This window comes from Aquarana catesbeiana, linkage group LG03, assembly GCF_042186555.1.
Source record: "Aquarana catesbeiana isolate 2022-GZ linkage group LG03, ASM4218655v1, whole genome shotgun sequence".
Classification (NCBI taxonomy): Eukaryota; Metazoa; Chordata; class Amphibia; order Anura; family Ranidae; genus Aquarana; species Aquarana catesbeiana.
Window position 1 is genome coordinate 672,277,838 of NC_133326.1, and position 27,110 is coordinate 672,304,947.

The 27,110-nt window shown below is 56.1% G+C and overlaps 1 protein-coding gene across 2 annotated transcripts in view; it reads right to left on the reverse strand.

Moving 5' to 3' along the window:
• Positions 1-242: 242 nt before the first annotated feature.
• The window catches only part of TAF6 (TATA-box binding protein associated factor 6), a 47,500-nt gene continuing 20,632 nt past the window's right edge, over positions 243-27,110 (reverse strand). The window contains exons 9-15 of one of the 2 annotated variants that reach the window (XM_073622862.1): positions 24,087-24,188; positions 21,983-22,165; positions 18,593-18,667; positions 18,179-18,304; positions 14,004-14,177; positions 13,585-13,788; positions 243-620 (exon numbers count right to left, since the gene is read on the reverse strand). In XM_073622862.1, coding sequence (XP_073478963.1) covers positions 396-620; positions 13,585-13,788; positions 14,004-14,177; positions 18,179-18,304; positions 18,593-18,667; positions 21,983-22,165; positions 24,087-24,188 — 1,089 coding nt within the window. In that variant the 3' untranslated portion in view covers positions 243-395. The remainder of the gene's footprint in view (positions 621-13,584; positions 13,789-14,003; positions 14,178-18,178; positions 18,305-18,592; positions 18,668-21,982; positions 22,166-24,086; positions 24,189-27,110) is intronic. The other variant, XM_073622863.1, reaches the window with a different exon arrangement.

The following is a 27,110-nucleotide window of genomic DNA, read 5'->3' on the forward strand; positions in this document are numbered from 1 at the left end:
CTATGACGCATTGCTAGGCTGACAGTTACAAGCATAACTCCCACAGGCCGAGGAATGATGGGACTTGTAGCTTCGCAACAACTTGAGGGCCACCAGTTTGAGACCCCTGCTTTACAGGATAGTTAGTATAGGAGTCAGAAGCTTAGTTAGTTCTAGGCCGGACTTCAACTTTAGGTCTTGTGTATTTTTACCTAGTATCTTAGCCTGGAGTTGTACTTTAAAAAAAGTGAAACAAAAGCCCATAGTTTTAAGCATTTTTATTAAGAAAAGGTTATTATTCCTTGTACACAAAATAAACTGTAACACACAGAAAACACCAGAAACATCCATGCATGCAGCCACACAATTGACCATACATTCACCCAAATGCTCATACACATCACAGGGGTCTCTTGTCACAAGCCGGAGGTCTCTGTTGTGGGGGGAGGGGAGGGTTGAGGGGTTTTGCTTTCTCCAGCGGTTGGAAGAGACACAACTATATATTTCTGCATTCCGCTGCTGCCACCAGTCGCTGAGCCCCCTACACCGCTGCTTTGCCCACCGGATACAAGTTTCACAATGGGTTGAACCCCGGGGGGGCATGGTGTGGATGGGGAAGGGCCGCTTGAAGAGGTGAGAACCTGTAAGGAGGGGCACAGTGAGATCAGAGGTGCTCAGATACAAGAAGACTGGTGTAGAGGATGTAGCAGAAATGTACAGACACAAAAAGGTATGGAATAAATGCAAAAACAGGGGAAGCTGGGAGGGAGGAACCAACAGTGAAAAAGCAGTAGCATAAGATGGGGGGGGGGGGGGGGGGATATTGGGAAATGTAAAATAAAGGAATCAGTAGAGGTTAAAGCACTTGAAAAGGTGTATATTGTTAAATACAGGAATATCTGGCGATACAGACTGAGGAGCGAATTAACAGCTCTACTGAAGAGAGAGGAAGCACAGAGTAAAGAATCACAAAAGGAGAGAAGGGGGAAGGAAGGGCAGTGAAGGGTAAGGGAAAAAAGCACAGCACAAAGGAAAGGAGAAAGGGTGGGTTTGTGAGAAGGAAGGGAGAAGGGGAGAGGCATGAGGGAATGAAGGGTGTAACATGAGCAAAGGTACAGGAGGGGAGAAGGAAGCCCAACACTAGGAAAGGGAGAGATAGGCGCGGTCCCAGGAAAGGCAGAGCTGGTGCAGTGGGAGAAATGGGAGGAGGGGCAGCATCCAAGAAAAAAAAGGGAGAGGGGATCCAAGAAAAAAAAAAAGGGAGAGGGGATCCAAGAAAAAAAAAAAAAAAAGGGAGAGGGGATCCAAGAAAAAAAAAAAAAAAAGGGAGAGGGGATCCAAGAAAAAAAAAAAGGGAGAGGGGATCCAAGAAAAAAAAAAAAAAAGGGAGAGGGGATCCAAGAAAAAAAAAAAAAAAAAAAGGGAGAGGGGATCCAAGAAAAAAAAAAAAAAAAAAAAGGGAGAGGGGATCCAAGAAAAAAAAAAAAAAAAAAAGGGAGAGGGGGACGCGGCGCCAGAGAAGGGAGAGGGGGACGCGGCGCCAGAGAAGGGAGAGGGGGACGCGGCGCCAGAGAAGGGAGAGGGGGACGCGGCGCCAGAGAAGGGAGAGGGGGACGCGGCGCCAGAGAAGGGAGAGGGGGACGCGGCGCCAGAGAAGGGAGAGGGGGACGCGGCGCCAGAGAAGGGAGAGGGGGACGCGGCGCCAGAGAAGGGAGAGGGGGACGCGGCGCCAGAGAAGGGAGAGGGGGACGCGGAGCCAGAGAAGGGAGAGGGGGACGCGGCGCCAGAGAAGGGAGAGGGGGACGCGGCGCCAGAGAAGGGAGAGGGGGACGCGGCGCCAGAGAAGGGAGAGGGGGACGCGGCGCCAGAGAAGGGAGAGGGGGACGCGGCGCCAGAGAAGGGAGAGGGGGACGCGGCGCCAGAGAAGGGAGAGGGGGACGCGGCGCCAGAGAAGGGAGAGGGGGACGCGGCGCCAGAGAAGGGAGAGGGGGACGCGGCGCCAGAGAAGGGAGAGGGGGACGCGGCGCCAGAGAAGGGAGAGGGGGACGCGGCGCCAGAGAAGGGAGAGGGGGACGCGGCGCCAGAGAAGGGAGAGGGGGACGCGGCGCCAGGGAAGGGAGAGGGGGACGCGGCGCCAGGGAAGGGAGAGGGGGACGCGGCGCCAGAGAAGGGAGAGGGGGACACGCAGGCGCCAGGGAAGGGAGAGGGGAAAGGGGAAACGCAGGCGCCAGGGAAGGGAGAGGGGAAACGCAGGCGCCAGGGATGGGAGAGGGGAAACGCAGGCGCCAGGGATGGGAGAGGGGAAACGCAGGCGCCAGGGATGGGAGAGGGGAAACGCAGGCGCCAGGGAAGGGAGAGGGGAAAGGGGAAACGCAGGCGCCAGGGAAGGGAGAGGGGAAACACAGGCGCCAGGGATGGGAGAGGGGAAACGCAGGCGCCAGGGATGGGAGAGGGGAAACGCAGGCGCCAGGGATGGGAGAGGGGAAACGCAGGCGCCAGGGATGGGAGAGGGGAAACGCAGGCGCCAGGGATGGGAGAGGGGAAACGCAGGCGCCAGGGATGGGAGAGGGGAAACGCAGGCGCCAGGGATGGGAGAGGGGAAACGCAGGCGCCAGGGATGGGAGAGGGGAAACGCAGGCGCCAGGGATGGGAGAGGGGAAACGCAGGCGCCAGGGATGGGAGAGGGGAAACGCAGGCGCCAGGGATGGGAGAGGGGAAACGCAGGCGCCAGGGATGGGAGAGGGGAAACGCAGGCGCCAGGGATGGGAGAGGGGAAACGCAGGCGCCAGGGATGGGAGAGGGGAAACGCAGGCGCCAGGGATGGGAGAGGGGAAACGCAGGCGCCAGGGATGGGAGAGGGGAAACGCAGGCGCCAGGGATGGGAGAGGGGAAACGCAGGCGCCAGGGATGGGAGAGGGGAAACGCAGGCGCCAGGGAAGGGAGAGAGGGACGCAGGTGCCAGGGAAGGGGGGGTGAACTCAGAGACGGGGGGGGGGGAGAGGGGAAAAAAAAAAAAGAGGGGGACACAGCACCAGGGAAGAATGATGGGGATGCAGCGCCAGGGAAAAAAAATAAAATAAAAAAGGGGGACGCAGGGCCAGGGAAAAAAAAAAAGGAGGGGGACGCAGCGCCAGGGAAGGGATGGGGGGGACGCAGCGCCAGGGAAGGGATGGGGCGGACGCAGCGCCAGGGAAGGGATGGGGCGGACGCAGCGCCAGGGAAGGGATGGGGCGGACGCAGCGCCAGGGAAGGGATGGGGCGGACGCAGCGCCAGGGAAGGGATGGGGCGGACGCAGCGCCAGGGAAGGGATGGGGCGGACGCAGCGCCAGGGAAGGGATGGGGCGGACGCAGCGCCAGGGAAGGGATGGGGGGGACGCAGCGCCAGGGAAGGGATGGGGGGGACGCAGCGCCAGGGAAGGGATGGGGGGGGACGCAGCGCCAGGGAAGGGATGGGGGGGACGCAGCGCCAGGGAAGGGATGGGGGGGACGCAGCGCCAGGGAAGGGATGGGGGGGACGCAGCGCCAGGGAAGGGATGGGGCGGACGCAGCGCCAGGGAAGGGATGGGGGGACGGGACGCAGCGACAGGGAAGGGATGGGGGGACGGGACGCAGCGCCAGGGAAGGGATGGGGGGACGGGACGCAGCGCCAGGGAAGGGATGGGGGGACGGGACGCAGCGCCAGGGAAGGGATGGGGGGACGGGACGCAGCGCCAGGGAAGGGATGGGGGGACGGGACGCAGCGCCAGGGATGGGGGGGGACGACGCAGCGCCAGGGAAGGGATGGGGGGGGGGGACGACGCAGCGCCAGGGAAGGGATGGGGGGGGGGACGCAGCGCCAGGGAAGGGATGGGGGGGGGGGGACGCAGCGCCAGGGAAGGGATGGGGGGGACGACGCAGCGCCAGGGAAGGGATGGGGGGGGACGACGCAGCGCCAGGGAAGGGATGGGGGGGACGACGCAGCGCCAGGGAAGGGATGGGGGGGACGACGCAGCGCCAGGAAAGGGATGGGGGGGACGACGCAGCGCCAGGAAAGGGATGGGGGGGACGACGCAGCGCCAGGAAAGGGATGGGGGGGGGGACGCAGCGCCAAGGAAGGGATGGGGGGGGACGACGCAGCGCCAAGGAAGGGATGGGGGGGGGGACGCAGCGCCAATGAAGGGATGGGATGGGGGGGACGACGCAGCGCCAAGGAAGGGATGGGATGGGGGGGATGCAGCGCCAAGGAAGGGATGGGGGGGGGGGGACGACGCAGCGCCAAGGAAGGGATGGGGGGGGGACGCAGCGCCAGGGAAGGGATGGGGGGGTACGCACCGCCAGGGATGGGGGGGGGGACGCAGCGCCAGGGAAGGGATGGGGGGACGGGACGCAGCAACAGGGAAGGGATGGGGGGACGGGACGCAGCGCCAGGGAAGGGATGGGGGGACGGGACGCAGCGCCAGGGAAGGGATGGGGGGACGGGACGCAGCGCCAGGGAAGGGATGGGGGGACGGGACGCAGCGCCAGGGAAGGGATGGGGGGGACGGGACGCAGCGCCAGGGAAGGGATGGGGGGACGGGACGCAGCGCCAGGGAAGGGATGGGGGGGACGGGACGCAGCGCCAGGGAATGGATGGGGGGACGGGACGCAGCGCCAGGGAAGGTATGGGGGGGACGGGACGCAGCGCCAGGGAAGGTATGGGGGGGGGACGCAGCGCCAGGGAAGGTATGGGGGGGGACGCAGCGCCAGGGAAGGGATGGGGGGGGACGCAGCGCCAGGGAAGGGATGGGGGGGGGGACGCAGCGCCAGGGAAGGGATGGGGGGGGACGCAGCGCCAGGGAAGGGATGGGGGGGGGACGCAGCGCCAGGGAAGGGATGGGGGGGGACGCAGTGCCAGGGAAGGGATGGGGACGCAGCGCCAGGGAAGGGATGGGGGGGACGACGCAGCGCCAGGAAAGGGATGGGGGGGGGGGGACGCAGCGCCAAGGAAGGGATGGGGGGACGACGCAGCGCCAAGGAAGGGATGGGGGGGGGGACGCAGCGCCAAGGAAGGGATGGGGGGGGACGACGCAGCGCCAAGGAAGGGATGGGGGGGACGACGCAGCGCCAAGGAAGGGATGGGGGGGGGACGACGCAGCGCCAAGGAAGGGATGGGGGGGGGGACGCAGCGCCAAGGAAGGGATGGGGGGGGGGACGCAGCGCCAGGGAAGGGATGGGGGGGTACGCACCGCCAGGGATGGGGGGGACGCAGCGCCAGGGATGGGGGGGACGCAGCGCCAGGGATGGGGGGGGACGCAGCGCCAGGGATGGGGGGGGGGACGCAGCGCCAGGGGGAAAAAAAAAAAAAGAGGGGGACGCAGCGCCAGGGAAGGGAGGGGGGGGCGCAGTGCCAGGGAAGGGATGGGGGGGACGCGGCGCCAGGGAAGGGATGAGGGGGGACACGGCGCCAGGGAAGGGAGAGGGGAAACGCAGGCGCCAGGGAAGGGAGAGGGGAAACGCAGGCGCCAGGGAAGGGAGAGGGGAAACGCAGGCGCCAGGGAAGGGAGAGGGGAGAGGGATGGGGGGGGACGACGCAGTGCCAAGGAAGGGATGGGGGGGACAACGCAGCGCCAGGGAAGGGATGGGGGGGTACGCACCGCCAGGGATGGGGGGGGGGGACGCAGCGCCAGGGAAGGGATGGGGGGACGGGACGCAGCAACAGGGATGGGGGGACGGGACGCAGCGCCAGGGAAGGGATGGGGGGACGGGACGCAGCGCCAGGGATGGGATGGGGGGACGGGACGCAGCGCCAGGGAAGGGATGGGGGGACGGGACGCAGCGCCAGGGAAGGTATGGGGGGGGGGCGACGCAGCGCCAGGGAAGGTATGGGGGGGACGACGCAGCGCCAGGGAAGGGATGGGGGGGGGGACGCAGCGCCAGGGAAGGGATGGGGGGGGTACGCACCGCCAGGGATGGGGGGGGACGCAGCGCCAGGGAAGGGATGGGGGGGGACGCAGCGCCAGGGATGGGGGGGACGCAGCGCCAGGGGGAAAAAAAAAAAGAGGGGGACGCAGCGCCAGGGAAGGGAGGGGGGGGGCGCAGTGCCAGGGAAGGGATGGGGGGGGACACGGCGCCAGGGAAGGGATGAGGGGGGGACGCGGCGCCAGAGAAGGGAGAGGGGGACGCGGCGTCAGGGAAGGGAGAAGGGAGAGGGGAAACGCAGGCGCCAGGGAAGGGAGAGGGGAAACGCAGGCGCCAGGGAAGGGAGAGGGGAAACGCAGGCGCCAGGGAAGGGAGAGGGGAAACGCAGGCGCCAGGGAAGGGAGAGGGGAAACGCAGGCGCCAGGGAAGGGAGAGGGGAAACGCAGGCGCCAGGGAAGGGAGAGGGGAAACGCAGGCGCCAGGGAAGGGAGAGGGGAAACGCAGGCGCCAGGGAAGGGAGAGGGGAAACGCAGGCGCCAGGGAAGGGAGAGGGGAAACGCAGGCGCCAGGGAAGGGAGAGGGGAAACGCAGGCGCCAGGGAAGGGAGAGGGGAAACGCAGGCGCCAGGGAAGGGAGAGGGGAAACGCAGGCGCCAGGGATGGGAGAGGGGAAACGCAGGCGCCAGGGATGGGAGAGGGGAAACGCAGGCGCCAGGGATGGGAGAGGGGAAACGCAGGCGCCAGGGATGGGAGAGGGGAAACGCAGGCGCCAGGGATGGGAGAGGGGAAACGCAGGCGCCAGGGATGGGAGAGGGGAAACGCAGGCGCCAGGGATGGGAGAGGGGAAACGCAGGCGCCAGGGATGGGAGAGGGGAAACGCAGGCGCCAGGGATGGGAGAGGGGAAACGCAGGCGCCAGGGATGGGAGAGGGGAAACGCAGGCGCCAGGGAAGGGAGAGGGGAAACGCAGGCGCCAGGGAAGGGAGAGGGGAAACGCAGGCGCCAGGGAAGGGAGAGGGGAAACGCAGGCGCCAGGGAAGGGAGAGGGGAAACGCAGGCGCCAGGGAAGGGAGAGGGGAAACGCAGGCGCCAGGGAAGGGAGAGGGGAAACGCAGGCGCCAGGGAAGGGAGAGGGGAAACGCAGGCGCCAGGGAAGGGAGAGAGGGACGCAGCGCCAGGGAAGGGAGAGAGGGACGCAGCGCCAGGGAAGGGAGAGAGGGATGCAGCGCCAGGGAAGGGAGAGAGGGACGCAGCACATGGAAAGGGGGGGTGAACTCAGAGACGGGGGGGGAGAAGAGGGGAAAAAAAAAAAAGAGGGGGACACAGCACCAGGGAAGAATGATGGGGATGCAGCGCCAGGGAAAAAAAATAAAATAAAAAAGGGGGACGCAGGGCCAGGGAAAAAAAAAGAGGGGGACGCAGCGCCAGGGAAGGGATGGGGGGGACGCAGCGCAAGGGATGGGGGGACGACGCAGCGCCAGGGAAGGGATGGGGGGGGGGACGCAGCGCCAGGGAAGGGATGGGGGGGGACGACGCAGCGCCAGGAAAGGGATGGGGGGACGACGCAGCGCCAGGAAAGGGATGGGGGGACGACGCAGCGCCAGGAAAGGGATGGGGGGGTACGCAGCGCCAGGGAAGGGATGGGGGGGGAACGCAGCGCCAGGGAAGGGATGGGGGGGGAACGCAGCGCCAGGGAAGGGATGGGGGGGGGAACGCAGCGCCAGGGAAGGGATGGGGGGGAACGCAGCGCCAGGGAAGGGATGGGGGGGAACGCGGCGCCAGGGAAGGGATGGGGGGGAACGCGGCGCCAGGGAAGGGATGGGGGGGGACGCGGCGCCAGGGAAGGGAGAGGGGGACGCGGCGCCAGGGAAGGGAGAGGGGGACGCGGCGCCAGAGAAGGGAGAGGGGGACGCGGCGCCAGAGAAGGGAGAGGGGGACGCGGTGCCAGAGAAGGGAGAGGGGGGCGCGGCGCCAGAGAAGGGAGAGGGGGGGCGCGGCGCCAGAGAAGGGAGAGGGGGGGCGCGGCGCCAGAGAAGGGAGAGGGGAAACGCAGGCGCCAGGGAAGGGAGAGGGGAAACGCAGGCGCCAGGGAAGGGAGAAGGTAGAGGGGAAACGCAGGCGCCAGGGAAGGGAGAAGGTAGAGGGGAAACGCAGGCGCCAGGGAAGGGAGAGGGGAAACGCAGGCGCCAGGGAAAGGAGAAGGGAGAGGGGAAACGCAGGCGCCAGGGAAGGGAGAAGGGAGAGGGGAAACGCAGGCGCCAGGGAAGGGAGAGGGGAAACGCAGGCGCCAGGGAAGGGAGAGGGGAAACGCAGGCGCCAGGGAAGGGAGAGGGGAAACGCAGGCGCCAGGGAAGGGAGAGGGGAAACGCAGGCGCCAGGGAAGGGAGAAATCGACGCAGCACAAGGAAAGGGGGGGTGAACTCAGAGACGGGGGGGGGGGGGAGAGGGGGAAAAAAAAAAAGGGGGACACAGCACCAGGGAAGAATGATGGGGATGCAGCGCCAGGGAAAAAAAAAAAAGGAGGGGGACGCAGCGCCAGGGAAGGGATGGGGGGGGACGCAGCGCCAGGGAAGGGATGGGGGGGGACGCAGCGCCAGGGAAGGGATGGGGGGGGGGGCGCAGCGCCAGGGAAGGGATGGGGGGGGGGCGCAGCGCCAGGGAAGGGATGGGGGGGGGACGCAGCGCCAGGGAAGGGATGGGGGGGGGCGCAGCGCCAGGGAAGGGATGGGGGGGGGGACGCAGCGCCAGGGAAGGGATGGGGGGGACGCAGCGCCAGGGAAGGGATGGGGGGGGACGCAGCGCCAGGGAAGGGATGGGGGGGACGCAGCGCCAGGGAAGGGGGGGGATGCAGGCGCCAGGAAAGGGGGGGTGGGGGGACGCAGCGCCAGGGAAGGGATGGGGGGGGGAACGCAGCGCCAGGGAAGGGATGGGGGGGGGAACGCAGCGCCAGGGAAGGGATGGGGGGGACGCAGCGCCAGGGAAGGGATGGGGGGGGGGACGCAGCGCCAGGGAAGGGATGAGGGGGACGCAGCGCCAGGGAAGGGATGAGGGGGACGCAGCGCCAGGGAAGGGATGAGGGGGACGCAGTGCCAGGGAAGGGATGAGGGGGACGCAGCGCCAGGGAAGGGATGGGGGGGGACGCAGCGCCAGGGAAGGGATGGGGGGGGACGCAGCGCCAGGGAAGGGATGGGGGGGGACGCAGCGCCAGGGAAGGGATGGGGGGGGACGCAGCGCCAGGGAAGGGATGGGGGGGGACGCAGCGCCAGGGAAGGGATGGGGGGGGGACGCAGCGCCAGGGAAGGGATGGGGGGGGGGACGCAGCGCCAGGGAAGGGATGGGGGGGGACGCAGCGCCAGGGAAGGGATGGGGGGACGCAGCACCAGGGAAGGGGGGGGACGCAGCGCAAGGGAAGGGATGGCGGGGGGACGCAGCGCCAGGGAAGGGATGGGGAGGGACGCAGCGCCAGGAGAAAAAAAAAAAAAAAGAGGGGGATGCAGCGCCAGGGAAGGGAGGGGGGGGACTTAGCGCCATGGAAGGCAGGGGGGGGGACGCAGCGCCAGGGAAGGGATGGGGGGGACGCAGCGCCAGGGAAGGGAGGGGGGGGACGCAGCGCCAGGGAAGGGAGGGGGGGGAACGCAGGCGCCAGGGAAGGGAGGGGGGGGAACGCAGGCGCCAGGGAAGGGAGGGGGGGGGAACGCAGGCGCCAGGGAAGGGAGGGGGGGAACGCAGGCGCCAGGGAAGGGAGGGGGGGGAACGCAGGCGCCAGGGAAGGGAGGGGGGGGGAACGCAGGCGCCAGGGAAGGGAGGGGGGGGAACGCAGGCACCAGGGAAGGGAGGGGGGGAACGCAGGCGCCAGGGAAGGGGGGGGGGGGGGGACGCAGGTGCCAGGGAAGGGAGGGGGGGACGCAGGCGCCAGGGAAGGGGGGGGGGAACGCAGGTGCCAGGGAAGGGAGGGGGGAACGCAGGCGCTAGGGAAGGGAGGGGGGGAACGCAGGCGCTAGGGAAGAGAGGGGGGAACGCAGGCGCCAGGGAAGGGAGGGGGGGTGCAGGCGCCAGGAAAAAAAAAAAAGGAGGGTGACGCAGCGCAAGGGAAAAAAAAAGAGGGGAACGCAGCACCAGGAGAAAAAAAAAAAAAAAAAGAGGGGGACGCAGCGCCAGGGAAGGGATGGCGGGGACGCAGCGCCAGGGAAGGGATGGGGGGGACGCAGCGCCAGGGAAGGGATGGGGGGGACGCAGCGCCAGGGAAGGGATGGGGGGGACGCAGCGCCAGGGAAGGGATGGGGGGGACGCAGCGCCAGGGAAGGGATGGGGGGGACGCAGCGCCAGGGAAGGGATGGGGGGGACGCAGCGCCAGGGAAGGGACGGGGGGGGACGCAGCGCCAGGGAAGGGACGGGGGGGCAGCGCCAGGGAAGGGATGGGGGGGGGGGACGCAGCGCCAGGGAAGGGATGGGGGGGGGGACGCAGCGCCAGGGAAGGGATGGGGGGGGGGGGACGCAGCGCCAGGGAAGGGATGGGGGGGGGGACGCAGCGCCAGGGAAGGGATGGGGGGGGGGGACGCAGCGCCAGGGAAGGGATGGGGGGGGGGGACGCAGCGCCAGGGAAGGGATGGGGGGGGGGACGCAGCGCCAGGGAAGGGATGGGGGGGGACGCAGCGCCAGGGAAGGGATGGGGGGGGGGACGCAGCGCCAGGGAAGGGATGGGGGGGGGGGGACGCAGCGCCAGGGAAGGGATGGGGGGGGGGACGCAGCGCCAGGGAAGGGATGGGGGGGACGCAGCGCCAGGGAAGGGATGGGGGGGGACGCAGCGCCAGGGAAGGGATGGGGGGGGGGACGCAGCGCCAGGGAAGGGATGGGGGGGGGACGCAGCGCCAGGGAAGGGATGGGAGGGGGACGCAGCGCCAGGGAAGGGATGGGGGGGGACGCAGCGCCAGGGAAGGGATGGGGGGGGGACGCAGCGCCAGGGAAGGGAGAGGGGGGGGGGCGCAGCGCCAGGGAAGGGAGAGGGGAACGCAGGGGCCAGGAAAAAAAATAAAGGAGGGTGACACAGCGCAAGGGAAAAAAAAGGGGGAACGCAGCGCCAGGGAAGGGAGGGGGGGACGCAGCGCCAGGAAAGGGAGGGGGGGGACGCAGCGCCAGGGAAGGGAGGGGGGGGACGCAGCGCCAGGGAAGGGAGGGGGGGGACGCAGCGCCAGGGAAGGGAGGGGGGGGACGCAGCGCCAGTGAAGGGAGGGGGGGACGCAGCGCCAGGGAAGGGAGGGGGGGGACGCAGCGCCAGGGAAGGGAGGGGGGGGACGCAGCGCCAGGGAAGGGAGGGGGGGGGACGCAGCGCCAGGGAAGGGATGGGGGGGGGACGCAGCGCCAGGGAAGGGATGGGGGGGGGGACGCAGCGCCAGGGAAGGGATGGGAGGGGGACGCAGCGCCAGGGAAGGGATGGGAGGGGGACGCAGCGCCAGGGAAGGGATGGGAGGGGGACGCAGCGCCAGGGAAGGGATGGGAGGGGGACGCAGCGCCAGGGAAGGGATGGGAGGGGGACGCAGCGCCAGGGAAGGGATGGGAGGGGGACGCAGCGCCAGGGAAGGGATGGGAGGGGGACGCAGCGCCAGGGAAGGGATGGGGGGGGACGCAGCGCCAGGGAAGGGATGGGGGGGGGACGGAGCGCCAGGGAAGGGATGGCGGGGGGACGCAGCGCCAGGGAAGGGATGGGGGGGACGCAGCGCCAGGGAAGGGATGGGGGGGACGCAGCTCCAGGGAAGGGAGAGGGGGGGCGCAGCGCCAGGGAAGGGAGAGGGGGGGGGGCGCAGCGCCAGGGAAGGGAGAGGGGAACGCAGGGGCCAGGAAAAAAAATAAAGGAGGGTGACACAGCGCAAGGGAAAAAAAAGGGGGAACGCAGCGCCAGGGAAGGGAGGGGACGGGACGCAGCGCCAGGGAAGGGAGGGGACGGGACGCAGCGCCAGGGAAGGGAGGGGACGGGACGCAGCGCCAGGGAAGGGAGGGGACGGGACGCAGCGCCAGGGAAGGGAGGGGGGGGACGCAGCGCCAGGGAAGGGAGAGGGGAACGCAAGCGCCAGAAAAAAATAAAATAAAGGAGGGTGACACAGCGCAAGGGAAAAAAAAAAGGAGGGGGACGTAGCGCCAGGGAAGGGGGGGACGCAGCGCCAGGGAAGGGGGGGGGGCGCAGGCGCCAGGGAAGGGGGGGGGGGACGCAGGCGCCAGGGAAGGGGGGGGACGCAGGCGCCAGGGAAGGGGGGGGACGCAGGCGCCAGGGAAGAGAGGGGGGGGACGCAGGCGCCAGGGAAGAGAGGGGGGGGACGCAGGCGCCAGGGAAGAGAGGGGGGGGACGCAGGCGCCAGGGAAGAGAGGGGGGGGACGCAGGCGCCAGGGAAGAGAGGGGGGGGACGCAGGCGCCAGGGAAGAGAGGGGGGGGGACGCAGGCGCCAGGGAAGAGAGGGGGGGGACGCAGGCGCCAGGGAAGGGAAAGGGGGACGCAGGCGCCAGGGAAGGGAAAGGGGGACGCAGGCGCCAGGGAAGGGAAAGGGGGACGCAGGCGCCAGGGAAGGGAAAGGGGGACGCAGGCGCCAAGGGAAGGGAAAGGGGGACGCAGGCGCCAGGGGAAGGGAAAGGGGGACGCAGGCGCCAGGGGAAGGGAAAGGGGGACGCAGGCGCCAGGGGAAGGGAAAGGGGGACGCAGGCGCCAGGGGAAGGGAGAGGGGAACGCAGGCGCCAGGGGAAGGGAGAGGGGAACGCAGGCGCCAGGGGAAGGGAGAGGGGAACGCAGGTGCCAGGGGAAGGGAGAGGAGAACATAGAGGGGGAGGCAGGGCAGCGCGAGGAAAGGGAGAGGGGGAGGCAGGGCAGCGCGAGGAAAGGGAGAGGGGGAGGCACGGCAGCGCGAGGAAAGGGAGAGGGGGAGGCAGGGCAGCGCGAGGAAAGGGAGAGGGGGAGGCAGGGCAGCGCGAGGAAAGGGAGAGGGGGAGGCAGGGCAGCGCGAGGAAAGGGAGAGGGGGAGGCAGGGCAGCGCGAGGAAAGGGAGAGGGGGAGGCAGGGCAGCGCGAGGAAAGGGAGAGGGGGAGGCAGGGCAGCGCGAGGAAAGGGAGAGGGGGAGGCAGCGCGAGGAAAGGGAGAGGGGGAGGCAGCGCGAGGAAAGGGAGAGGGGGAGGCAGCGCGAAGAAAGGGAGAGGGGGAGGCAGCGCGAGGAAAGGGAGAGGGGGAGACAGCGCGAGGAAAGGGAGAGGGGGAGGCAGCGTGAGGAAAGGGAGAAGGGGAGGCAGCGCGAGGAAAGGGAGAGGGGGTGGCAGCGCAAGGGAAGGAAGTGAACATGAAGGAAAGGGAGGGTACAGAGTAGAAGGGAAGGTAGAGAGTGCACAGCGTAAGAGAAGGGACAGGAAGCACAATGCAAGATCTAAACATCTAAAAACCTATGGGTGCAACAATTCCAGCGCTCAGAAGGGCTCGTCATTTCCCTCTAGTTAATACCTACATGGCCCAATCATGATAAGGAATGCTGATTAATTGATTTAATCCTGAGAGGAGAAATTACACAAAGGTTGAAAAGAGGTGTTATAAAAACACAGGCAGAGTGCTAGCAGAATAGCGAGACAAGGGTCAGCATGAGAGAACACGGTTAGAAGGAGAACACAAAACAGGCAGAGATCTGGAGGAAGAGGATGATGCGTTAGTGATGAGACAGAGAAATGGCACAGAACAGGCACACAGGACACAATGAGCAGTTACCTGGGTCCCGCTGCTCCCTGCTGAAGACACCACAATGAACTTGGTGGGTGGTGGTGAAGGCTGAGTAGGGGTGGCCGGCCGGGTACTCACTAAGGTCTGTACGGGCAAAGTCAAGGACCCAGGCACCTTAATTATCCCAGGTGGGCGAGGGGATGGCGTGATGGAGCCGGAGTTCGGCTGAGAAAGGGTGAGTGTAGGGCGAGGCTGAGAGAGAGAGAGGTTACAGAGAAAAAGGATGATGGCAAAGAGAGAAAGAGGTGGGATTAGGAAAGAGACATAAAAATAAGTCATTAGGGGCAAGACACTATATCATGGCTTCCACACAGTAGTCCGGGTCACGTGACTACCGGGGGAGATTATTAGACATCTGACAAATTCTACAAAATGATGCAAAGCAAGGATATCATGCAGAAGGTTACCTGTGTAACTGTCAGAGTGGTCCGGTTGACCTGGGGCCCCTGCAAAGCACTCTGGGCCCTAGCCTTCATCACATGAGAGCACAGAGTGGGACCCAGGAAGCCATAATCTGTACGGTATGCATCTGGGACATCTGGAGGGGCGCGCAATTTCACCAGCACTGGAGCTGTGTGTTTCTGAGACACAACATAAAAAAGAAAGAAACGTTGAAACAATGGCATCCCAGTGATTTCACAGCTTGTGTGTCTGTTTACCATAGGCATTCAGGAACTGAAGCTGTGCCTAAAAACAGCAGGTGGAAGTCAAAAGTCTAGTCACCAGTATTGCCTGTGGTCTCCCTGCAGCTGATCCTTTATACATTACTGACTTATTACGCCTGTATCTATATGTGGAGGTAGCCATCTTGGCGGAGGCAGGGCTTTGCTTCCTCAAGTCAGAGCCTCCAGCAAGGGGAACAGTGAGCAGTACAGTGAGGACATCACCAAATCTCACCTCAAATCTCCTGAGACTAATCAGTCACAGGTAGCAGTTTCTTATGCCGTGTACACACGGGCGGAGTTTTCAGCATCAAAAGAACGACGGTCTTTCCAACGGACTTTCGAACGAACGGACTTGCCTACACACGATCACACCAAAGTCCGACGGATTCATACGTGATGACGTACGACCGGACTAAAACAGGGAAGTTCATAGCCAGTAGCCAATAGCTGCCCTAGCGTGGGTTTTCGTCCATCGGACTAGCATTCAGACGAGCGGATTTTTCGATAGGAACTGGGTCCAGTGGAAAGATTTGAAACATGTTCCAAATCTAAACTTCGTCTGATTTTCGACCGAAAAAGTCCACTGCAAGTCCGATGAAGCCCACACACGGTCGGATTGTCTGACAGATTTGTCCCGTCGGACCAGTCCAGTCGAAAAGTCCACCCGTGTGTACACAGCATTAGATCTCACGCTGCATACATACAGCTATACCACTGTAGACACAGGAGTGCCTAGGCACACTCACATACTAGGAAGTACAATGCTATTTCCAGGAGGAAGTCCAGCTAGATTTTTCAGGGTGCAGCCCAGGCACAACAACATTTCTGTTCTAAATGCTTCTTATAACATAAAAAAATCTTCACCTGATTTCAGGTCCTCTTTAAAAAGCAAAAACTATCCATTAAAAAGTAAAATTCTATCCACTAAAGTAAACAATTGTTCGTCTTTTTAACTAGCATCCAAATTCTGCAGTAAATATTCAGCTAAGAAAAAAAAAAGTAAAAAAGCACATGCCAGCACAAATCACTAAAAATCTCATAAAAGCTCATCGGTGTCCATTTAAAAAGGTTCTGAACGCCCAGGAAAAGAGGGATTCACAATCCTGTGACCATTGTGATTGGTTGTCAGAGTGGTCACACAACTGGGAGCTGGTCCTGCCAGCTATCAATCGTTAGTGGGGACCAAATGCTATTTTTGACAACTTATCGTTCAACCGGTGACACATGGATGTTAAAGCGGAACTAAACCCATCAATTTAAGAGTCTAAAAAAAAAAAAAAAAAAGAAGAGTTACATTCCTGGCGTGAATGCTAACTGGGAATACTCCAATACCGTTTTTTTTTTACTGGTGAGTATTGACACTTGTGCTAGGGTACGCGCCAATACCAACTCCCGATGCCTTTGCAGTGCGATTTGAACCCATACAAAACGAATAGGCGCAAATCGCACTGCAAAAAATTGCATGTGACTTGAACGGGAATGCGATCTCTGTCCAAACACATGCAGTTTCCCGCACTGCAAAAGAGGAGGAGGAGGAGGATGAAAAGCACCAAGCAGCCAATAGTGTAGCAATGTTTATTTATTAAAAGGGTTAAAAAAAATGAAATAGTATTGCCCTCACAGATATCGCTCGCTGGTGACAGGCATAATACAAGCTCAGTGTGGAGCCCCCCCAAGTCCAAAGTTCAAGTGGGTCTAAGGGCTGAAGATTTTTTTTTTTACCTTTATGCGTCCTATGCATTAACATAAAAAAACCTCCTGTGTGCAGCAGTCCCCCTAATACTTTCCTAAGCCCTATCGTGCTCCATCGATGTGCATGAGAGCCTCGGCTCTCCCTCCTCATTGGCTAAGACAGCAGCAGGCGCCATTGGCTCCCACTACTGTCAATCACAGCCAGTGAGCCAATGAGGAGAGAGAGGGTGCGGTGCCAAGCCGCGGCTGTGTGTGTGAATGGACACACAGACCAGTGGCTCGAGAGCAAGCCTGCTTGAGTGCCCCCACAGCAAGAAACAGCTTTAAAGAAACAGGATCTTTTTAAAGGTTTAAAGGTGTAAAAATATTAACGAATAAAGCAAACAAAAAAAGTTTTAATTATTAATAGTTTATAAAATATAAAAAAATATATAAAAAAAATCAGCAGGAAAGTAATAATTAAATGGAGGAGGAGACTAAGGAGTTAAAGTGGTTGTAAACCCTTACAGACCACTTTGTGCTACAGGTAAACCTATGATAACAGACAGGATACAAATAAATATAATATAAACCCGCTTAGGCTCTGAGGAAAGGGGCTCGCCCCCGAAACGCGTAAGCCATCGCCGTATTCACCTGATGTCCGGTCCTATTTGTATCCTGTCTGTTACTGCACACCTGCAGTTTATGTCCATGCCTGTATTCCAAGCTCGTTTGTGAGTATTACTCGCTATTTTACAATTTTTAATAAACGTTATCAGTGGTAATGCGCAAGGTCGTTGCGCCCTCTCTTCTTTTTGTTTCGCTTTGTAGCTTTTGAATGCCCAGCATTCTGAAGAGGGCTGCAAGACAGCAGATACCATCGAAGCTTATTGGCCTTATCACACACTGAGCATCTAGACACTTGAGCGCAGGAGAGAGTTGTTCTCTTTTGGTTAAACCTATGATAAGGCGTACCTGTAGCTACCCAGGATATCTCCTAAACCTGCACGGTTTAGGAGATATCCCCTGTATTTGCATACGCCGATGTCATCGGCACATGCACACTGACACAAACTGAAGGAACGGCACGTATGTGCCGTTGCTTCAGTGAGTGTGCTGTTACCGCGCGCATGCGCAGGAGTGACGTCATCGCGGCTCCGGCAAATCACAGTTACTCCCGGGAGTGATGTCACCGGCCGGTGCTGTGTAATGGCACCGCAGCAAGGGCTTCGATCTCAGGTGAGTATTACATAATGAGCTAGTATGCTATGCATACTAGCTCATTATGCCTTTGTCTTGCAAGTGTTAGGTTTTTTTTTTTAAAGTGGGTTTACAAGCACTTTAATTAAGGCTGATTAGAGTAAATTAAGGGTTAATAGGGGGTTAAACAGAGGAACATTTAATAAAAATTTGACAGGTTGCTTTAAACTGACTTCATCTGCAGACCACATGCTTTTTGATCTGCAGATAAATAAATAGAAAGATACAAAAAGAAACAATGTTTCTTCTTATCTTTCGGTTTCAGTGACTGAGCAATGTTGTCAAACATTGCCTGGTTGCTTTTCTTTTTTTACAGCTCCAATTGCCGGGACTTCTTTTAAACTTCAGCTGTCAACAGGGGAACCCCACTGACAGCTGAATGAGTCATCGGTTGTTAAATACGTGGCAACCCCGCTTCCTACAAACCGATAATTGCTGTTTTTTTTTTATTCTTTACATTTCAGCTGTCAGTGGGGGAATTCCGCTGACAGATTAAAGAATCAAGCCTGAAAGTATTGGTTTCAGGTATCGGAGCATTTGTACGAGTACAGATACTAATGTTTTTACATAACTTTTTTTTTCACCAACAATTAAAATGATCTTCGAGTCTTTCATCTGGTGTTGTCTGTTGCTCCTTCCTGTATTTCTATGGTTTGAGCTGCTGTCAGGCGCCTTCGAGGAAAGCTTTGCTGTGTTGGGCGCTGTCTCCCTGGATCTATTGAGGTTTTTTGAAGTTTTTCCTTCAACCAACGCCAAGCGCAAGTCAAAAAAATCCCAGCTCCTCAGAGTATGTTTTCCTGGAGTCCTACCATAAAAACTGTCACAGTACATTTTGTAATCAGTGGATGTGGTACTTTTCTAAACAGCTGGTTGGACTTACTGGGATCTATTGTTCCCCAATGACAGAAGAGGCTTATGTTGGAATACAATATGTACTATTAGGCATAGACACAAAAACACACACACACTGGAATGCACGTTATTACCAGCATGAGGCTTTGGACATGGTCAGCTCCAATTTTGTCGATGTTGGAAAGAACCTGACCCTCCAGGACGGTGCGTAGTCGCTCTCCTTCCAGCAGCAAACGAGGGACAATCAGAGTTTTGATCACCTTATGGAAAGGATAAAGAAAATCAGCCACATTGTAAGACGATAGGTGGCCCAGCTCCTCCTACTGCAAAAAACCTACTGTTAGGCTGGCCATATATTATACAAATTTTCTTGTACAACTTTCCTTTAGATTTATCAAAACCATATAATATGAGGTCAAACCTAAAAACTTTCAATTTGTACGCGGTCTGGCAAGTCCTTGCACTACATAGTTGAAGGTAAATCTAAAGAAAATTGAATACGAAAATTGAATAAGAAAATTGGATGGTGTATGGCCAGCTTTACTTACATCGGGTCCCAGTTCTGCAAGACCGGCAATGGAGCCGTATCGGGTGGTCCAGGGAGTGCGTTCGTCAACCAAACTCTGCGAAAACGGGACCAAAAAAAAAAAAACTCATCAAGAATACAGGAGGAAACTAAAACCTGGCTGGGGAAATTTACAATGACAGTGTGATCTGACTTCAATTTATTTATAGAGACTAGAAATATTTTCCCGACAACAAATCTGTAACATTTTGGCATTAACTTTCTTTAAAGCGGAACAAAAAGTTTTTTTTTTTTACATTCAGAATCAGAAAATGGATTGTCATTTTACAATAACAATCATAAAATGAAATAGAGTTGTCGCTCCTTCACATTAAAAAAAAATAAAAATTCCACGCCCAGCATAAAAAAAAAAAAAAAAAAAACACAACCAGAAAAAGCATACATACCGTAATAAATAAATACTGTAACTCCCAATTCATTTATTCCAGGAGACCTCTAGCATTCAAGAGCTGCACAGATCGAGGAAAGAAGCTATTCCACAACCTGGTAGCACAAGACCCAATACTTCTATACCACCTACCACATGGTAGCAATGTAACAAGACAGTAGCAATGTGAGCAGGCAGGCTGTTTATTGTAGAAGAGATAAGCCTGCTCACAATCTCTCTTAGAATTTACATTGAACTACACATGCACGGGAGTTATGACCTTTTGTGCCGGCCAATCAAGATGCCCCGAAAAGGCCAGCATTTGGAAGAAGCCGGAGAGAAAAAGCCAGCACCAGCAAGGGACCTTGTGGGCACCGGACAGTTGGAGCGAAGGTAGATATCTTGGACTTTAGTTCCACTTGAAAGTGGTACTATGAGCAAAATCAAAAATGACATATGATGCAGTCTATCAGTCCCAATAACAAAGTAGTTTATGTTTTTTTGGGTCCCCCTGCAACATAGTTGTATTACCTTGTGATTCTGCCAATAGGTCTGTTATTTTTCAACCTCCTTTAACATACCGAGCTGTTCAGCTAAAATGACAGTTAGGCTAGGATTAGAGCTGCGTCTAGACCTGCCGCTACTCGTGTTGGATAGTTTTTGCTGCGGCATGCGAACACCCCTGTCCGCTGCCATTGCAGCTTAAAGTATAAAGTTCACCTTTCATAACATGGTATACTCAGATTCCCACTGTTCCAGCTAGCAGGGGCTTTTCTCCACCCACTAGCTGTCGAAATTTAACAAAAAAAAAAAAAAAAACGCAGCCATGTGGGGCTCCGCCCACCGGGCCGCGTCACTCATATACAGCACTCTGGAAAAATACAAGGTCTGGCAGCTTTTGTCGGCTTGTAGTTTTCAACAAACTACCACGGCGCTGTGGTAGTTCATTCATTCTTCCTGTCAGCATGTATCGGCTTCCTCGTACGAGCAAACAGATACACCGACAGGATTGCAGGAGACATGCATGGCACCAGAGATTTGCTAATCGCTGGCGTAATGCTTTACAGGCTCCTGCAACAAAAAATAACAAATGCAAATTTTTTTTACCTGCGAAAAAAATGTGCATTTATTTTATTTTTTCTGAAAAGGTGAACTTATCCTTTAAGGGGAGGGGGGCGCTAAAAAAAAAAAAAAAAAACAAAAAAAAAAGCGGCTCAACCACACGTTTAAATGAGGGTTGAGACAAACCATTCACCTTTGACAGAGGTGCTTACAATGGTCAGCTTTTATTCCTATAGTTAAAGTGACACTAAAGGTCCGGGTTTTTAAAAGAACAACAAACATGTTATACTTACCTCCACTGTGCAGCTCGTTTTGCACAGAGTGGCCCCAAACCTGGTCTTCTGGGGTCCTTCGGTCGCTCTCTCGGCTCCTCCCCACATCAGATAACCCCCTGGGAGAAGCGCTCTCCCGAGGGGGGTTACCTTGCGGGCGCGCTCCCGAGTCCAGCATTCGGCATCCATGGATGCCGAATGCAGGACTCGGCCCCGCCCCCCCCTGGTGCTCGCGTCACTGGATCTGATTGACAGCAGTGGGAGCCAATGGCTGCGCTGCTATCAATCTATCCAATCAACAGCCGAGAACCCCGGGCAGAGAGACAGCGTGTCCCCGTGGGACAAGTTCGAGGGTTCAGGTAAGTAAAACGGGGGGCTGGGGGGGGGGGGGACAGTCACTGACAGGTGTTTTTTCACCTTAATGCATAGGATGCATTAAGGTGAAAAAATACGAACCTTCACAACCCCTTTAAAAAAAAAGGTGCACACAAAAAATAATAAAATGCACAATTTTTTGCAGGTAAATAGTATGTAAAGCATTGTACCCACGATCACATCATGGGTGTAATGCCACGGTCCTGCAGACTATCTGTGTATCTGTCCGCCCGTGCCTCTGATATGAGCAGGCAGTTACTGAATGACAAGAAGCTCCAATGAACTACCTAGAGTGCTCGACAGTGCCCAGGTAGTTCATTGAGAACTACAAGCTGACAGCCGCAAAAGGATCTGTGAAATAAATGATGCAGCTGTGTGGGTGGAGATACACGCAACCATGCATTCTTTGAATTGTGACAGCGAGTGTGGGGTAGGGCTCAGATGCTGAACATGTTACACCCTAAATATGGGTGTAACATGTTCAGAAAGGTGAAAACCTTAAAGTGATTGTAGTCCTGTTGAGTACGGGGGTACTCAACAGGAATATATATATATATATATATATATATATATATATATATATATATATATATATATATATATATATATATATATATATATATAAAACAAACATGTGATACTTAACTGCCCTGTGTGCAGTGGATTATCACAGAGCAGCCCCGCTCCTCCTCTTCTCGGGTCCCTCTTTTATGCTCCTGGCCCCTCCCTCCTGTTGAGTGCCCCCACACCAAGCAGCTTACTATTGGGGCACCCAAGCCGAATCACAGCTCCCTGTGTCCATTCAGACATGGAGCTGTGGTTCGGCCTTACTACTGCAATGACGCTGCTACTGTGTCTCAGCCAATCAGGAGGAAAGTCCTGGATGGCCGAGACACTCGTGGACGTCGCTGGACAGACATGGGGCTCAAGTAAGTATTAGAGCAGTGCTGGAGAGGCTGCTGCACGCAGAAGGCTTTTTATCTTCATGCATAGAATGCATCAAGATAAAAAACCTTCTGACTTTACAATCAATATGTAAGCTTTTTTGAGCACAGACACCTGTCCATTTCTAGTTTCAGAGGGACACAGAGGAAGCTTTTCTAACCAGATAAAAACAAGCATTTCACAGTGTCTGATGCAGGACTTTTATTTTGAAAACTATAAACCCACTGACAGGCTCACTTCAAAAAGAGAGAGAAAAAGTAGGTGAGAAAGGACCTGAGGGTTCCCCGAGCAACCAAAAGCCACTGATCAAATGTAATATTCTTCTTTGTACCTTGGTAAATGTCTTGGTTATCCTGGATTGGATGTTGTTGGTTGTGGTGCTGAAGTTCTTGCAGATTTGTGCAATGAGCCGAGCGGCAAAGTCTCTCAATGCCCAGTGATTGTCCACATCCGGACGCAGACAAAGCTGCCGGCTGACGATACACGTCATCACAGCTGGAATGAGTTCATGGAGCTGGAAGAGATGAGGTCAAAGTTGTAAGCATTAGCGTGGCTAAGCGGTTATCCCTGTGCGGCGCTGGCCCCAGGGTTCAACTTCAAATAGAATTTGTGTGATTTTCCTGTAGTTACTTAGTGCCCACAATCAACGGACGAACATTTACGGCCCAATCACATCAGAAACTGCGAGTGGCTGCACGATTTTTCCTTGTACACATGCATGCATTTGACACGCATTTTACATGCAGTTGACATGCGGTTTCCTATCTGCATTTGTCCTGTGAGGTGACTTCTTTCCTTCCTTGGGCTTCTATGTGCACTGTGATGCATTGCAGTGCGTTTGAATGTGTTTTTTGCACATTTGCGGTGCAGAAAAATGCAGCATGTACTGTATTTTTCTGCACTGCGCCGCACTGCATTGGTGTGAACTATGCCCATAGGATAGCCTGGATTTTGGATGGTCTATGCAGATGTAGTGCAGTCCAAAAAGCATCCAACTGCATTTGGTGTGAAAGGGCCCTTATTCAAATATGGCCTAAAATTGGCAGTAGTGTTTGCTGTATGACTGCGGTAGGAACATCAGATTGCAAGCTTCTTCCCCTGCTCTAACCTACCCCCCCACCCCCCCATGGATATTTACCCCGTTTTAACAGCTGCAGCTCTGCTGTTTGTTTCAATCAAGACCTACAGGTCTTCACAGCCTTGGCTGTAACTGAGCAGTACAGCCCTATAGACTTCCATGGGGCTGTCTCTGATCGCCTCCGTCCTCGGGACAATGCCCCAGGGAAGTCTATGAGGCTGTAGTGAGCAATGTGTAAGACTTGCACTGCAAGACATAAACAAAATGGCAGTCCTGCAGATGTCAGATCCAGGTAAGCATGCATCTGTACAGGAGAAGGGAGGGTTAGGTGAAGGGGGCAAAATGGTTAAATACACTTTATTTGAACCTGTACTTATCCTTTAAGACAAGTGTAAATCTGTTTCCGGCTGAAAATCTCTGATTATTGGGACACGATCAGGAGTTTGGATCTGAAGATATTGGGGGGAAAAAGTGCAACTCTTAAAGAGAGACGCATTTAATTTCTTGGCTTCCTTCCTTTCTATTATTCTCACTGTCTTGTATTGCAGGCAGTATCTGAGCTTTGTTGAAATTTTACCGACTCCCTGAAGGCTGCCCCCATTGAGTGGAGCTTTTCACTATAAGTTGGAGAACCACAGAGATTCTGGAATCCTGTTTGGAGCACCATCGCTGTGCCTGGATTTTGCTTGAAGTCACCCTTTCCTGCCTAACCAAAACCCTGGGACATTCGGCCCACATAAGCCCGATTGACCCACTACCGCTGGTAAGTGAGTCCACCGCATCCGGTAAGAGTATCCATCTACACTACTATGACAGAGGATCTCTTCACTGTTATAAGCTTCACTGCTATTTTTGTCTGCACTATTTTCACTTGATTGAAGACTCACCATTATGTATTAGATGAACAATCTTTTTATTTATTTCTCATTTTCTTTAGTTCACAACAGTGAACATTGGATTTCATTTTGTTCACCTTACTAGCTACATGTTATGTGTATACATTATTTTGTAATTTATGTTCTGTCTGGACATTGTTTGTTTGAGTGTTTGCTGCTTTCTCACATTTTTGGGTTTAGCTCAGTAATTTCCCACATTTTTCTCACAAGTGTAAATCTGTGGCTTGTACCTTCCTTTGACAACCACTCCCCAAGTTTCCTGTACAGGCATCAAGACAGAAAGCGAGAGAAAATCTCCCAAGCGTCTTCACAAACATAAAAAGTTTTAACTCTTGCCGCACAAAATTGTCTAGCCTTCAGGTCTCTGATCTTGCGTGTCAGCCGGATCAGGGTGGAACTTTCTCAGCCATAATAAGCAGAAAAGTGAATCTAGTTTGTCTTTTCAGTGTCTTCACACTTACATATTTCTCTAGATACAGAGTGGTGTTGTCCATCAGAGCTTTTACCATTCGCATGAGATAAATAAGCAATGCCAGGTTATTCTGTACAACATTCACGCGCACCTATAGAAAAAAAAAAAAAAAAAAAGATAGAGGTAATGTTTACAAATCAAAAATGGGCACAGAGCTTTGAAAGTGAAAAATCAGTAATGCGAAAGGCCATAATGTCTTATAATAAAGGCTCAAGCTGGACATTAAAAAGTAAAACACTGGACCATCGGCTGAAACAAGTATACAGCCTGTCTTGTGATCCGTGCAAAAAGTAAACTGCGCTTGGCGCCTGTCACAAATCCAGATCGCTGCGACCATTACATTCGAATACTAGATAACAAATATTTTTTGTGAAAAAATGGTGCGCCTTCCAATCAAAAAATAAACAATATTTCAAAAACTATAACCAATATTATATTGTTTCTTTAAAGTGTAAGTCCACCTTTACAGAAAAGGACCCTGCAGCGTGGCGATCTCCCGTTCTAGCTGCCTCATGGCTCCGGGGCTTAGAAATCCCCTCAGCTTTCTCTCTTCTTCTTCCCCATTAAGAGGACAGGCTACGCGGGTTCTGATCTGTCAACACTGCCCATGTGACGGTGAAGACCAATTCGAATGCTCCTAAACCTCCCTCCTGACGGGGTATGTTTAGGAGGTTAAATGGGTTGTAAACCTTCATGTTTTTTCACCTTGATGCATCCTATGCATTAAGGTGAAAAAACACCTGTCAGTGACCGGCCCCCCAGCCCCCCCGTTTTACATACCTGAACCCTCGAACTTGACCTGGTGGGGATGCGCTGTCTCTCTGCCCAGGGTTCTCGGCTCTTGATTGGATAGATTGATAGCAGCGCAGCCATTGGCTCCTGCTGCTGTCAATCAAATCCAATGATGCGAGCGCTGGGGGGGCGGGGCCAAGTAATACATTCGGCCTCTAAGGACACCGAATGTTGGACTCGGGAGCTCACCCGCAAGGTAACCCCCTCAGGGAAGCGCTTCTCCGAGGGGGTTATCAGATGTGGGGAGGAGCCACGAGAGCCGCCGAGGGACCCCAGAAGACGAGATTCGGGGCCACTCTGTGCAAAACGAGCTGCACAGTGGCGGTAAGTCTGATATTTTAAGCCCTGGGGATTGCTAAGCCCCGGAGCCATGAGGCGGCTATACTGGGGCTCAAAACGGGAGATCGCCATGCTGCGGGGGGGGGGGGCAGGGGTATGAGGATTGGGAAGGGGGTCCCGTTTGGTCCGGTGTTCACCTTACAGATTTTTCTGTAAAGGTGAACTTACCCTTTAAGGCTCTGTTCACATATTTGCAGTCGCGGTTTCAGAGCAGGAGTCAGGTGCGGTAAAATTTATACTTAATATCACACATAGACCGGACGGCAAAAATACACAGGGCTCTTTTAAAAGCCGCACCTCGGCCGCCCCACACACGTGTGAACTGGCTGCATTCAGAAGGCTGCCGGTTCACGTGTTATGCGAACCTGATGCGCTTCAAAAACGCATCAGATTTGCAAAGGAATAATATAATGTAACACATCAAAGGCAATAAATAATAATACATGATGTTGTGTTATCTCTTCAAATAAAGTGCAATGTGTGCTTTGAAACAACATCCACCAATGTGTTTTGTGCAGTAAACCATTCAATAAAGTGCATAAAGTCCAGAATACAGTCATTATCCTAGCAGTTCATAGAGAAGTCCATATAGTTTATATATATAAAAAAAAGGAGCACTGGATGGATATGAACTATATGGATTTATATTTGAACTGCATTGATAATTACTATATGAACTCTGGACTCTATTGAATTGCTTACTGCATGATCCAGCTGCTCTTCACTAAAATCAAGGCAATCTAAACAGAACACATTCTAAAATGCCAACAGAAATAATCGGTCTTGAGGCAGAACAACTGACCGATTGGCTCTCTCTGCCTGAACACCTATTAGGTTTTTATTGCTGTCTGTGACCCCCATTAGGGAGATTCCCCCTCTCTGTGTCCTGTTTACCATTATCACTGAAAGTGATAGTAAAGAAAATCCCAAATTTGAGTTGTCCCCAGAAAAGTAATAGAGGGAAAATCTTCCAATAAGGGCCACTAGTTCTGGCGACCTGGGGATCCCCCAAGGGATTCCATTCATTTGAAGGAATTTCCTCTCACTTCTTGTTTGGGTATGAGACAGGAAGGGAAGGTAAATCTCCCCAATGGGACAGAGAAGGCAAAACAATCTGACAGGGGTTAGAACCCTCTTTTACTCTATCCAAAGGGAAGAAAAAAAAAAAAGTTTTGCTTTTAGTTCTACTCCAAAGACATTTGGTCTACGTGATCAATGATTGTAGGTGAATGCCAGCATCAGTAATATCATGCTTATGGCATTTAACATAGTCAGCCATGGTCTTGGCATAGAGGAACTAGTGCCAGAATCTGGTGGAATGCAGTACCTGTCAAAGAGAACATGGCCCTATACAAAGCTTCCAGTCTCTTATCAGCGGCGTTCTTAAAGCTGACCTTCAGTGATTTTTTTCAACTTTCCATCTATTAAATCTTCTGCCCTTGTTGTTTTAACTTTGGATAGTAAAACATTTTTCTTCTGCCAGTAAATCCCTTATACAGCCCACTTCCTGTTTCTTGTCTGGTCATTAGCCTAGGCTTATGATATCATCCACAGCTCTCTCTCACTCCCGTGTGAGTTTGCCAGGAAGGGAGGGGGTGGGGCGAGTCATAAGAGGGCCAATGAGAGCTGCAGGTGTGCCTCTGTGTAAATCCAGGAAGTGAACAGGCAGCGGCTTAAGCTGCCCACAGTTAAAATGGATGCAGCCGGACTCAGTGGAGCATATTTGGCAAGTACAGAATCGCAGTATATATAAAATAATATGCAACGTGGTTGGAGGGAAGCTTCAGAATGGCAAAGGTGTTTTTATTACAAATTTTGTGAGCAGACTGCAGTGCCTCTTTAAGAATCAAAATGACGGTTTTCTTATATGATGCAGCTGGAC